General features: G+C 31.2%; 1 protein-coding gene across 1 annotated transcript in view; it reads right to left on the bottom strand.

Annotated features, from left to right (window-relative positions):
- LOC129956442 (cell adhesion molecule Dscam2-like) overlaps window positions 1-13,000 on the bottom strand; it is a 342,184-nt gene that overhangs the window by 54,610 nt on the left and 274,574 nt on the right. Inside the window, exons 7-8 of the mRNA XM_056068324.1 lie at window positions 8,694-8,963; window positions 841-1,248 (exon numbers count right to left, since the gene is read on the bottom strand). Coding sequence (XP_055924299.1) covers window positions 841-1,248; window positions 8,694-8,963 — 678 coding nt within the window. The remainder of the gene's footprint in view (window positions 1-840; window positions 1,249-8,693; window positions 8,964-13,000) is intronic.

Raw genomic sequence — 13,000 nt, 5'->3', positions numbered from 1 at the left:
TTCAATTTTGAGTGTCAAAAACTCTTACAGAATGGTAAAGTGATGTAGATGAATTTTTTCAAAGAAATTCAACTTAAAACAATTATGTATATTTATTTTTTAGAGCAATAAACAAATCTGTATTAGTAGAATAATCATGCATCGAGTTACTTTTCCGATTGCAAATAGTTAAATATCAATCATGCATCGAGTTACTTTTCCGATTGCAAGTAGTTAAATATCATGCATCGAGTTACTTTTCCGATTGCAAATAATTAAATATTTCTTATCTCTTACTTAGCTCAGGTTATTATTCTACATGTTTCTACATCTGCTAAATATAGAGCTGTTCTTGTTTTAGTATCCTGAGGTGACCACTTTTCGACGATTCTATCTCACTAAGAGGTGAAATGCGAAAGGATTTGTGTGTTTGTGGAATTTACTTTATTATTAAATGCAAACATGTCTTTCTTTCTTCTTTCGTCTCACCCCTATTTTGTAGAATTAAAACCATCCTAATGCATGCGCAAAAGCGCTTTTAAGCTTTGAAAATTTGTTGATAAACAATATTTAGCTATCAGACTGTCTTCTCAGAAATGAATAAATTCAATTTTCTATAAAAAACGAAAGAATGTTTTTCTCCATCATTCTATATTCATCAAATTTTCGAATCATTTTTCATTTTTTTTCACATTGATTTCTTGATTACTACGCTAATCGATAACTCAAAAATATATTGATTAATCCCAGCACTATTTTACTGCTTTTATGTTATTTTTCACTCATTTTGAGTTTGCATTTTTTTGAAAATCAACTATGTATTATAAGTATAATAAACAAATTTACAAAAAAAAAAGTTACCTTTGAGCCATCGTATTCCTTTCATTGGATAACCACCATACGGACATCTCATGATTAAGTCCTCGCCAGAAATAGCTGTAATGTTCTGCATACGTCTGACGAAAAGAGGGCCATAAACATTCACTCTGTTGGCATGAAACACGGAACCGACATCATTTGTCACATGACACTGATATTCTCCGCTGTCTTCAATCTGAATGTCAGTGATATTCAAGAAACTGACTACATCACCTGCGTCACTGGTGTAGTCACCGGCCGTCATTCGGGGATTCTGTTTAACAATGGCGCCGTCTAAGTACCATGTGACACTAGGTACTGGATTGCCATTGGATATACATTGGAGTGACGCATCGTCTCCTGGATGAAGAGTATGCTCATGAAATACTGATATGAGAGTGGGGGTGGCATCTGAAAATAAATGTTGAAAGTTTTTGTAACAAATAAATATAATTTTGAAATATTTTAATTAATTCCCGGTCTTGTCCGTAAGTTCGGTATAAAGTTTTCAATCGATTTTAAACAAGCTACAAGGAAATAAAACATTTAATCACTTTCTTGTTTATCTGTTATAAATTTTGTCATAGGGAAGTTGGTTTAAAATCGACTGCAAAATTACATTCACACACGATTAAATAACAGATAATAATCATTTGAATAATAAAAAAAATTTAGTATAGTTCATTTTTAAAAATGGCAACAAAATATAACAAATTTTTCACAGTTAAACGAAGTGTGTTGTAAAGATGCAACATCACGTCAAGCTAACACGGAATAGTGAAAAAAGCTTCAAAATGGACTTAAGGTGGCTTTACACTCAACCAGTAATACGATTAAAGTAAGTCACGCATGCGTAGATAGAAATATGCGCATGCGCTTAGAGAACAGACAATAGCAAATTCTTGTCTCGACGAAACATGTACTTGCTACGGTACAGTTTCTGCACATACATGATCTTACTGGATGAATTGCAGCTGGCTGAATGTAAATCCATCTTTACAGATACTGATGAATTTTTGTCCGAGAGAAGACCATCAACTATGATAAATTCTGTGATAATTGCTTAAGTGTTTGATGTTTAACAAGATTTATTTGCAGAAGGCATTGAAAATATCTGTTCAAAATTGAAAACAATTGTTGCTTTGACAAATATTTAAATAAAATTTAAGAAACTGAAATATACTATTGCAAATTTCAAGTTATCATGTAAGAACATTATTATTTTTTAAGTTATTATTTGTCTTAAAAAATTTAAGTCATTAACCAGTTTAAACCAGTTTCAAACAATCACGAGGCTTCTCTCTCTCTCTCTCTATATATATATATATATATATATATATATATATATATATATATATATATATATATATATATATATATATATATATATATAATTTTTTAAACTTTAATTTTCCATTTTTCTAGCTGGCAAACAAAGTTTTCTCACTTGGTAATAACGAAGGTAAATACATCGCAAAGTAAGTTTCACGTGAAATGCTTAGATATAAATATAGTTGATGTAAAATTTAGATTATTTATATTTATTAATGTCTACAATTATCTTTTAGATTGGCCTTTATATTTGAACTATCATGTTTATATTCGCATGGATAGACAGATCGACATGCTGTCACCCATATGGTAGTTTGATGCAAAATGCATCAGGCAATTTTAATATATTTCATTTAGTTGTCAAGTTCATATTCATATAATGATACAGACAGGGTTCATATAGACACATTTTGTCCCAAAAGTGACATATAAATATGATTCAAGATGTTTGGTATGGCGTGTAAATATCTTATGTCATATCACACCCATTTAACTCATCTAGTTTCAAAATGTCGTCTTTAGCAACAAACATAAACCCGAAGCCGATGCTTCCTAATTCAAGGTAGTTTAACTCTTGTGTTTCATGAACAGCTAGAAACTCACAAATCTAATTTCTGATATCTAAGATACTTTCTCTCCTTGCATACGAAAAAGTAAAAATGAACAAAATTCCCCATCTTTTTTCTAGTCAGAAATATTATCTTAAAATATTATTTTCTTCTTCTTCTATATGGCATTTCATTAAGAAATTAAATTTTCTTTCTATCAATTTTTTCTCCAACTTGGAGCTAAAATCGTATAATTCTTCGTCCATCAGTTCACATCTGATCACATTTTATTTTTATCGATTTTACCAAAATTTTGCAAACAATTTAGAATTTTATAGCAATTATTTTATAGAATGTTTAAGTTTTTGTTTATAAAATGACGACAAACGTTTCTTTAGAATAGGAATAATTTCATTTCTATGCAAAAATAACAGCAAACGATTTCGAATTATTCTTGAACAACTGGAATTTAAAAGAAATAAATACTGAGTGCTTTACTCGTGATGCAGATGTCTGTTTCCTTCCAGTAAATTTGTCAGCAGTGTTCTGATTTCCCTGGACTAATCCCAAGTCACTTAAATTCAACTCAAAGATTCTTACAAATTCAATTTAGGCACTTTAAACTCTTTACGAAAGAAACCATTGGACTCTTTTAAACTTTTCCCACTTACAAAGAGCCATTTCAGGAAATTTAATTCCACATCAGCAAAATCGCTTTTGCTAGACTGTATGTATAGCAAGGAAATCGGAGCATGAAATGGGAATTTAACGAGCAATATCTTTTTGAAATTCTTCACTAGATTCCTATTTCATGCTATTTTATAACCCAATTTAACTTGATCAGTTAGCAATTTTACGACAATCTAAATCAAGGAATACTACAACTAGAAATTGTTCAGAATAATAAAATTTCCCGCACACTTGATAATAATTAAATAGGAGCTTGAGAAGGTCTCTCTTTTAAACTGAATCGGTTTTAAACAATTTTATGTTCTACGCAGGCGAAAAAAAGCTATTTGTCCTTACGATTCATAAAAACTTCAAGGATATTTATCAAGGATCAAAGATTCATTTATAATTTGCATGCAAATTCTTTATCAAGATTTTTTTTTATTTAAAGCGGAATGAATATATGAAATCTGGAATCTGAGTATTTCGATCAAAACATATTAAATTATTCATTAAAAGGGCAACTTAATTACTTCGAAAAAGAAATTACTATGCATTAAGTTAATAGAATATGCCTCCGGCCAGTGTTTTAAATAATTTATTTAATTGTATTACATTTCTGGTAATTAATGATTTATTAATTATCAAATGATATAAGATACCAATAAAGAACAGATATTGTTTATCGATTAGGTCAGGCAAATGTGATTTGATGTTGCAATGCCTACAAGGCTCTACACCAAACCTTATTACCAGGCATAAAAGTATTAACAAAGATAGATGTATGTGCTACTAGAACTACGCTATAGCGCAGTACTTAAAAAATGGATTTGTTTTGGCTACTACTGGTGTTAAATGTCACTTTATAATCGAATCTCAAAAGTTTAGATTTCATTTCGCCACATAAGTAACCATGCTAACATAGTTTTAGGAAACATTAGTTTGTTTCGAATATATTGTTTTACTGACAAATATAGTCATATTTAAGGTAGGTAACTATGTTAAAAAATATATTTTTTGCAAATTATATATATATTTTAAATTTAACTTTCTTAATGTCTGAATAAGTTTCTTTACAAAACTCTTCGAGTTTTGTTTCTAAATATATTTTTTGGAAAAATATACTGATTTTTATATTTGCATTTTGATACGTTTTAATGCTATTTTGCTGAGTTAGATGTCATTTCCTCACATTCTAATCTCTGATAGATTTTTTTTCTTTTTTTTACGGAAAAACCTCAAATATAAATCCAATGCCTATTTTTATGCAAATTTGCGATAGTAATTCTTCCATAAGTTTTGTGGTTCTTGAACTAGAAAATAAGTGATCTATTCATTTAGAAATATTCCATAGTTGTTTGCGTGCTTCGTAATGAAAAAAAGAAAATGAAATTTTGGGTTATTTATAACTAAAGAATAGTGGAAAGATATCTTATTTTTTATGGATTATATATTTCTAAGCTATCTGCAAAATCTTAAGCAAATCATTTGATAAACCTCTAAACTAGAAGAATTTTGCTTTATACCTCTTTTGAGCCAAAAAAGTTCTTTTGTCCAATTTCTTTTTAAAAAATTTCACTTAAATAGTATATTCTGGTTTCATAGATGTTTTTTCAATCTATTTTATGCAAATATTCAAAAATAAACATATTTTCGAATGTTTTTTGAAAAAATTCATTCCAAACATAATCATATATTGCAATCTGAATTATGGGAATTATTATTTTTGAAACTAAGCATTCTGATATTTGATAGAATGCAAATTGATAGAATTGCAAATCAAAAAAAACATCTACATCTTTATCAATAGTTGGTTCAACTCAACTTAGATACTTTGAACTGATGTTTGATAAGGTAATAGCTCTAATTTAATTCTTTTTTTTCAATTATTTTGTACATGCACGCATAGGTATCTGGATGCAATAATTTTTTTATTAGGACTTCGGTATAAATATTATTTCTGATTATTCTAACAATAATATATGACATTATTTTCGGTCATAAGCTGTTATCTAAATTAATTCATATTTTCTCAAAAAGCTAAACTTATTGCAAACTTTGGAAGGAAATTTTTGAAAGAATGATAATGAAAACATTTCAAATAATTACATATTTTCAAACTATATTAATATAAATTTTAAAATACAAGCATTAAGAAAGAATTTAATACTTTATTATATTATTAAATTATTAAACATTGGCAATATTTCAAGATAATATATCAATAAGTTTTTAAGATATCAAGTTTTGCTTATGAAATTTTTAACAAAATCAAGTTTTTTTTGTTTTTTTAAAATCATTTAAAGTTTCGTCTTGTATTAAAAATTATTTGTAAGCCTAAACAAAGTTCAAAAGCAGATGCAATTGCCAAACCTTCTAGCATACAAACTATTCAAAACGTGTTTTAATATGCGTGGCTTGGTAGTAGAGCATAGTATAAAATAAATTATAATTCAGAGAGGCGTGTATGTGATAAAATGTTGAAAGACTTTCAAATTCCGGTTTCGTTTTCAGTTACGGTGGTTTATTACGCATCTTGGTTTCTATTTATAGTATAATTAAAGCAAACACAGGCTTGGAAACCCAAATAAATCGGTTTCAAAATAAAACATTTAAAAATTGTGAATTTTGACCAAAAAAAACTTTTACACGTAGACAGATACCTTAAATAAAAATAAATGATCGAGCATACAGAATAACTAAATATCAATAGTTAATTTTAAATTCATTAAGATGAATATAAAAGAAAAAGTATATATATCGTTTTTATATCTTTCGACCTCTCCCTTATTTATTGAGTCTTTCCAAGTTTGATTCTTTTTTTTTCCTTTTTAAATCGCTGTTACATTTGCGGCATAACAAGACAGTATTGGTCTCCGGGAAATGTTTATGAAAAAGAAGCACTTCCTGCTCTGGGAGATATGATTGCAGCAACATCTATGTATATCTACAGTTGAAGCAGTATGGATCGAAATGCTTAACATCCTGGACTAAATCCTACTGCCCTATAATAATGCACTGCTTAGATATGGATAGTTTTCTATTAGTGATTTGAAAACTGAGTAATTATAACTTTCTCTCTCTCTCTCTCTCTCTCACTATATATATATGTTTGTGTGTGTGTGTGCGTGCGTGCGTGCGTGTGTGTGCGTGCATAATAACATTTTAAAATCTAACTTCCATTCTAATTTCCAAATTTTTATTGTAATTTTATCTATATTAGCTTAAATCTAAACTGCTCTCTTATTTCCTAATCTAATTCCACCTTTCTTTTTATTTAATTAATGCTACAGAAACTCTGTTAAATGCTTAAATCAGCAGTTCTCACTCACCGAGTGAAGGAATAAAAATCTGTGAAGCTAAGCGAATTCTTTTAAACCATAAGCGTATTCCAACTACCTAAATCGGCACATGTAAAGAATCCCTATCAGATTCCCCTAGTATATAATGACCTGGAAAAAAATCTCTATCTTTCTCTCTTTATGTTCTTGTGTCGTGCTGTAGATTGACGTGCCTCGTTGATTCTTGCTTCTACATAAATTATGCCTCCCAGGATGGGAAAAAGCGAAGTTTAAAAATTCAAAAGTGTCGTTCTTTTCCACCACGAACCTGCTTAAAAATATGAGTTACACACACACACACACACACACACACACACAGATATATATATATATATATATATATATAGGCATAAACTTAGATGTTCATCGTAACTGGATACTTTGCAACTAACTTTCCAAACATAAACACCTTCATCCTCTAAACTTTTTTTAACGAAACAACTAGATACCCTTTTATTATTTTTTTAAACTAAATGACAAAATAAAAAAGAATCAGAAGTGAATGCTATTTCATGAATTCCATATTATATATATAAATATATATATATTAAAAATTTAAAGTAACTGAGTGCTGTTCTCGGAACTTTAATATTCCATTTCACTAACCAACTTTTTAAAAAAAAGAAAATATGGTTACCTTTTATAGTTTGTTAGTACTAAGTAACAAAAAAAAATCATTAAAGAACGCTTTTTAGTGTAATCTATAATTTGAAGCTTCGTTTGGTGTATTTATATAATCACTGGTTTAGTTCACTGAATTAGTTTAAATCGAGTATCATTTCAAATTGTAAGAAGCAGACTTTCTTTTCCCAGATAATAAGTTTTCTTTTCAAGGACTTTAATACAACTGAAAAATCTCACGGTTTTCCATTCATACCCATTATTTTTTTTTTACTCGGAAGTTTCCTTTATCCGTATTAAAAGATGAATTAATGATATTCCTAGATGCCCACCTTATCCATTCTTGGCGCCTAACTATCAAATACAGCCAATATTACCATCATCATATATTAATGAAATTATAGCATTCGATTCGTACAGAAAGTACAGAAATTACTGCTGAAGAGAATAGGAGATTTTTTTTTTCAAAAATTTAAAGGTGCTCGTTCTTTTAAAATGACATCGAAAAAGTAATAATCCAAAATATTCGTTACCATTTACTCTTTTTTGCCGAAGTCAGTTCAGCTAACATGTATGAAATGTATCCTGCAAATTTAATTGATGCATTATACAGTTACTATACTATTATTAATAATATGTCATGTCACATTTGGTGACAATATTCATGCAACAAATGGAAGGTCACAAAATATAGTAACTAATCGGCATCCTTGCTTCGTGCAGTTTGTGTCCTAATAGGAAAATGGTTTTTGTAGATATTTTAATGGATGCGGTATAGATGCCCACGGTCTTGAAAGAAATTTTGTGACCATTTGATGAAAAAGTTAATGATATTGGTGACAAAATGAAGGTTCTAGAAAATACAAGAATTATGGCGATATCTGTGTTAGAACTCGACATCCCGCGTTTCTTCTAGAAAATTATTTGTCCTATAAGAAAGCTACATTAACTCTAAAGAGCTAAATGGAATCAGTTAAGTGAAAATTTAGCTAAGCGAAATAAGGATCGCAGAGCAAGCTCTCGAGCTTTTGTGCTTTTACAAATGTTTAATAATGAATTGATGTTTCTTTATACTTTGTTTCCTGCTGGCATTATTCATATATTGTCTATGTTTAAGTACCTGCATTTCGTTTTTTTCTTGTGAAATAAAACGTCGCTGTCTATTATCATTGTTGCTCGACTTCGTCCACCATACATTTTCCAGAAGATTGAAGGTTTTCATAACAGTATATTTAGAGATATTCTTCAAAATTAAAGGATGCAATACGATTCTATTAAATAGATTCCGATTTATGGTCAGAGTGGATATTTTACCGAAACATAAAAAAAAAAAAATTATTCTTACCTGATATTTTTAATTCGGCTGTTCCTTGAGCGTCTTCAATGTCATTGCGAACGAAACACTGATACATGCCTCGGTCCTCCCTACGGACTGATGATATGAGAATCACATCACGTGACAAGAATCTGATGCGACTAGATCCAAATAGCTGGTGCTTGTCTTTCATCCAATCGACTGCAAGAACAGGGTAACCAGTAACGCTGCAGTTAAAAGTCGCTTCTTGCCCTATATTCAGAACTTGATAAGGAGGACGTAGATGAACTATAAGAGGAGCTAAAAATACAAATATCGTAAAATTAGAGGATAAGACGATGGGTTCATAGAATATAAATGTAGTACATACATGAAGTATCACATGAAAGAATATATTTTTCTACTTACATGATTTCAGAAATTTATTTAGAATTTACCAGCAAATTATTTTTGATAAAAAAAGCACGTACGGTCTCCCAAAACTTTCTCACTTACTCTCTAATAAACTTATTGTAACATTCCCTGTTTCCCGGTACTGATAAGACATTTACAGCCAGCTGTGTCGTCGCTGTTACTTACTAAACGCCTCGAGAAAGCCAGATGGTGGATCTTTTCACCTGGGTGGTCTCGCATCTGCTCATTAGCGACTACAATGAAAGGCCCCATATGGAATTCCTCGTCCCAGAGATATTGGTAGTACCTTTAAAGAGAAAGAGGTGTCCAAACGTCTGGAGGCTAGATGTTTCTCTTTGTGAAAGGACAATCCCACGACCCACTGAGAGAGCATATTGCTGAACCCCGTTTGGCCGAAAGAGAGCTCAAATGATCAATGTAAATTAAGAGGTGGAGATTGTCGCCGAAATAAAGCGCGGAGATTTTTTTAGGAGGAGAGAAGAAATGGATTGCAGGAGACGGTTGGACTATGCCCATGAGTTCGGAGTCTGAGAAACTACCCCTGGAGTGGTCGTGTTGACGTGATGGAGAACTGAGTTTCAAGAAACCCTTCGACTTTGACTGTTGTATCTTCTTCTACAGGTGTAAGTAACTACTTATTTAACTAAGATTAGAACAAGTTGTTCTTTGTATATATATGGGGCTGTAAAATAAAGAATTGTCTGGAAATTCTGCTTCATTATTTGATCAGTCTAGATCAGAACAATACATTATCATGAAAGAGAACGCCTTACATGGCACTGGAGGATAATAGTTACGAAATATTAATTTTTGGAGCGAATTCAGCATTTTTCCTGAATTTATTGTGCCATCCTTGGACAAGTTATTTGTGATTTAATAATATCAAAAAATCGATTTTGTGTTCTAGACACATTTTTCGCTACTAATAAAAATGAAAAAATTGATACAAAACAGCATTTGTATCTCAAAATCCCGTTCCAAATTTGATATATTTAAATCATTGAGTTTTTTAATAACCCCGTTTACCTTGTTCTGAAAGTATAGACCGATAGACATTCAACCTATTTCTTGGGTTTAATTCAAAATTTGATAAGTGTCTACAGTATAGATGTTAAATATGTATGCCGCTTATTATCTATACAGATATCTTCGTTTCGTACTTATCGTGTTACATTATATTCGAACAGATGTACAGACAGATTTTCCTCTCAGCGGATTTTGCACAAAATTTCTAATTGAAATCTATAAATTTGGTATAAAGTCCGTATACCAAATTTCATCCACTTACATCAAAGCATTTTTGAGCTTTCATTGTCACAGACAAACAGACGGGCATTTGCCAAAAATGGTGATTCATACTGAGGGAGGATTAAAGATTGGCGATTTGCCAAAATTTCTAGTTCCATTTGTTTGACGATAACTATACTTTCTCATACTACATATACGAAAAAGTACAAAGTGAATCTAACATTTTTTTTTTTTTTATAAATTGGACTGCATTGTTATTAAGAAAACCTATAAGGTTGGAAAATTATCTAAAGAAGTGTTTATGCTTTAATTTTTAAATGATATTAAATGCATATTATATATAAAATGTTCCAAATTAAAATTATTGTTCCATTCGTTCTTTTAAATTGAGTGTAATAAAATACATAGTATAATCAACTCCAAACAAGATATCTTTTAAATGATAACTAGACAATGCATACGCTAATTGTTAGATACTTGATAGTAGTGTGATCAGTTTTATAATATGTACAGTTGCGGGTTTCAGCTTGAATCATATTGTTACGAAATTTCCCGGGGTTCGTTTGGATAGTGGAAGTTATATGGCGTGGAGAACGCTCAATCAGCAGGCGGCAGTAGAAAATAAAACAATGACGTTTATTTACACGAAGACACACAGGACAGCACAATGACGACAACTATATACAGCACAGAAGACGATTATCTTCAGCCGAGACGTGCAGCATACAAAACAGCATACACAGCAGCATACAAGTCTCTACTGTAGACAGTAGTGCGCAGCTTAGTTCAGCACTAGCTTCACTCCGTCGCTGCTCCGCTTATTTCTGGAAGGCCAGTTCTTATTTAACTTCGATCCCGACCACTCTTCGACTCCACTGGTCCACGACTACTGGGCAGCGGCAGGACTGCTTTCTTTTATAGGTCTCAGGGGGCGGGGCTAGAAACCTCTCAACCAATCAGGAATGTTCGAGGCGTAACTCGGTTCCTACTGGACGGTTCGGGAAAATTCTCTATGTTTCGGGCATAACCTATTTTGGCGCCAAAGTCGCCAAATTCGTCGCCAAGTTTGTCGCCAAGCTCTGGAACCTCCGACGCGACACCGGGCTCCGTCCAGTATGGATGACTGTAAAACATTCTTTCCGATGGTGGAACAAACTATGCTGGGAAGCAGCATTACAGATTCGTAACAATATTTTGTTGAAAAGAGAAATCAAATATCTTGAAATAAAAGTCCAGAAAAAAATTTGCAGCAGGCAATGTCGAATTTGTCCAATAACATTTCTTGTGGTTAAAAATATTTCGTCTGTTAGCTTTGCACAGTTATAATTTTTATTTTATTTTCTCAGGATACGTTTTGTACTTATTTAATCGAAGAAATGTGATGTACTATTGAGTTTGAGTCCTTTTTCTGCAATAATACTTGAGGAATTATCTCAAATCATCCACTGTATTTACATGAATCAAAAGAGAATTTAAAAAGCAGGATCCTTATTTTCCGGCAATCGTAGATTTCTTATTTCAAAGAGTAATAAGGACACTGCGATTGTCGCACTTGCATTCTGTTATTATTTTAAGTTCAAAATCCTTTCGTTTAACTTCTTATTCTGTCATATGACTTTATGCTATTTGAGATGGTTGGTATTTCAAAAATGTTGATTATTTGATTTTTTCTTCTTCCTACAATAAGGAAATTTTTTGATTCTTTTAAAATACATTTAATTCATATTCGAATTACTTCAATTAGACATTAGTAAGTCCTCCTTATAAAATTGTCTTTTTTATTATTGCATTTTTTTTGCCATCTCAATTAAATTTATAACTCATGAGTGCATCTTGCAGAAACAATATATGTGGTGCCAGGTATCTCACTTCCCACCATTGAACAGCGCCTTTGGCGGAAGAAACGAGAGTTGAATGCATATGACACCTAAAAGAGGCGATCTGAAGACGAACTATTACTACGTATTGTTTAAAAGACGAATGTTAAGACAAACTATTAAGACTTGCTGTTTAAAAGACGAACTTTTATGTTAGCTCTGAACCTGATTCTCGTAGTCTCATTCTGTCAATTTGTCATTTTCAATTTGTTTATCATAATTTGTATATCATCATTAATGTAGCTACATTGTCACTCATTAAATTATTCTCAAATATCAATTAGCTCGAACTTGTTATTGTTTGGCCATCATTCCCCCCCTCATATATATAATGAATTTCGAATCATGTTTGCTAAATAATATGTAACATTATTTTGGTTGAGGCAGAGTATAGGTTTCAAGACATAGATGATACGTTGTATTTTTAATTATCTTTAATATCCATCTAGGAAAAGAAATTTATTTACAAGCAGACGCAGTGCGACACAAAAGCAGAAGTAAAGAAGAAGCAAAAATGGCCAAAACAAATGATCACTAGTTTTATATAACATAGGATTTCCGGCCACGCGTGAATGGAATACATATGATGACCTTTGACAAGGGCAAAGGTATCACTTTCATTTGATACGTAGCACTGATGGCGCCTTAATTTTACAGAGGAATTAATTAAACCGAAAGTGGAATGGGATCACGAAATAAGAGAACATTTTAGAATGATGTTGCTATGGGCTAAATTAAGATAAAATCTTGGAAATTAATTAAATTGAAATTAGAATTAAAATATTATTACACACACAC

Source organism: Argiope bruennichi, chromosome 11, assembly GCF_947563725.1.
Source record: "Argiope bruennichi chromosome 11, qqArgBrue1.1, whole genome shotgun sequence".
Lineage (NCBI taxonomy): Eukaryota > Metazoa > Arthropoda > Arachnida > Araneae > Araneidae > Argiope > Argiope bruennichi.
Note: the sequence above shows the minus strand (reverse complement) of the source record. Positions and strands in the feature narration are given on the sequence as shown.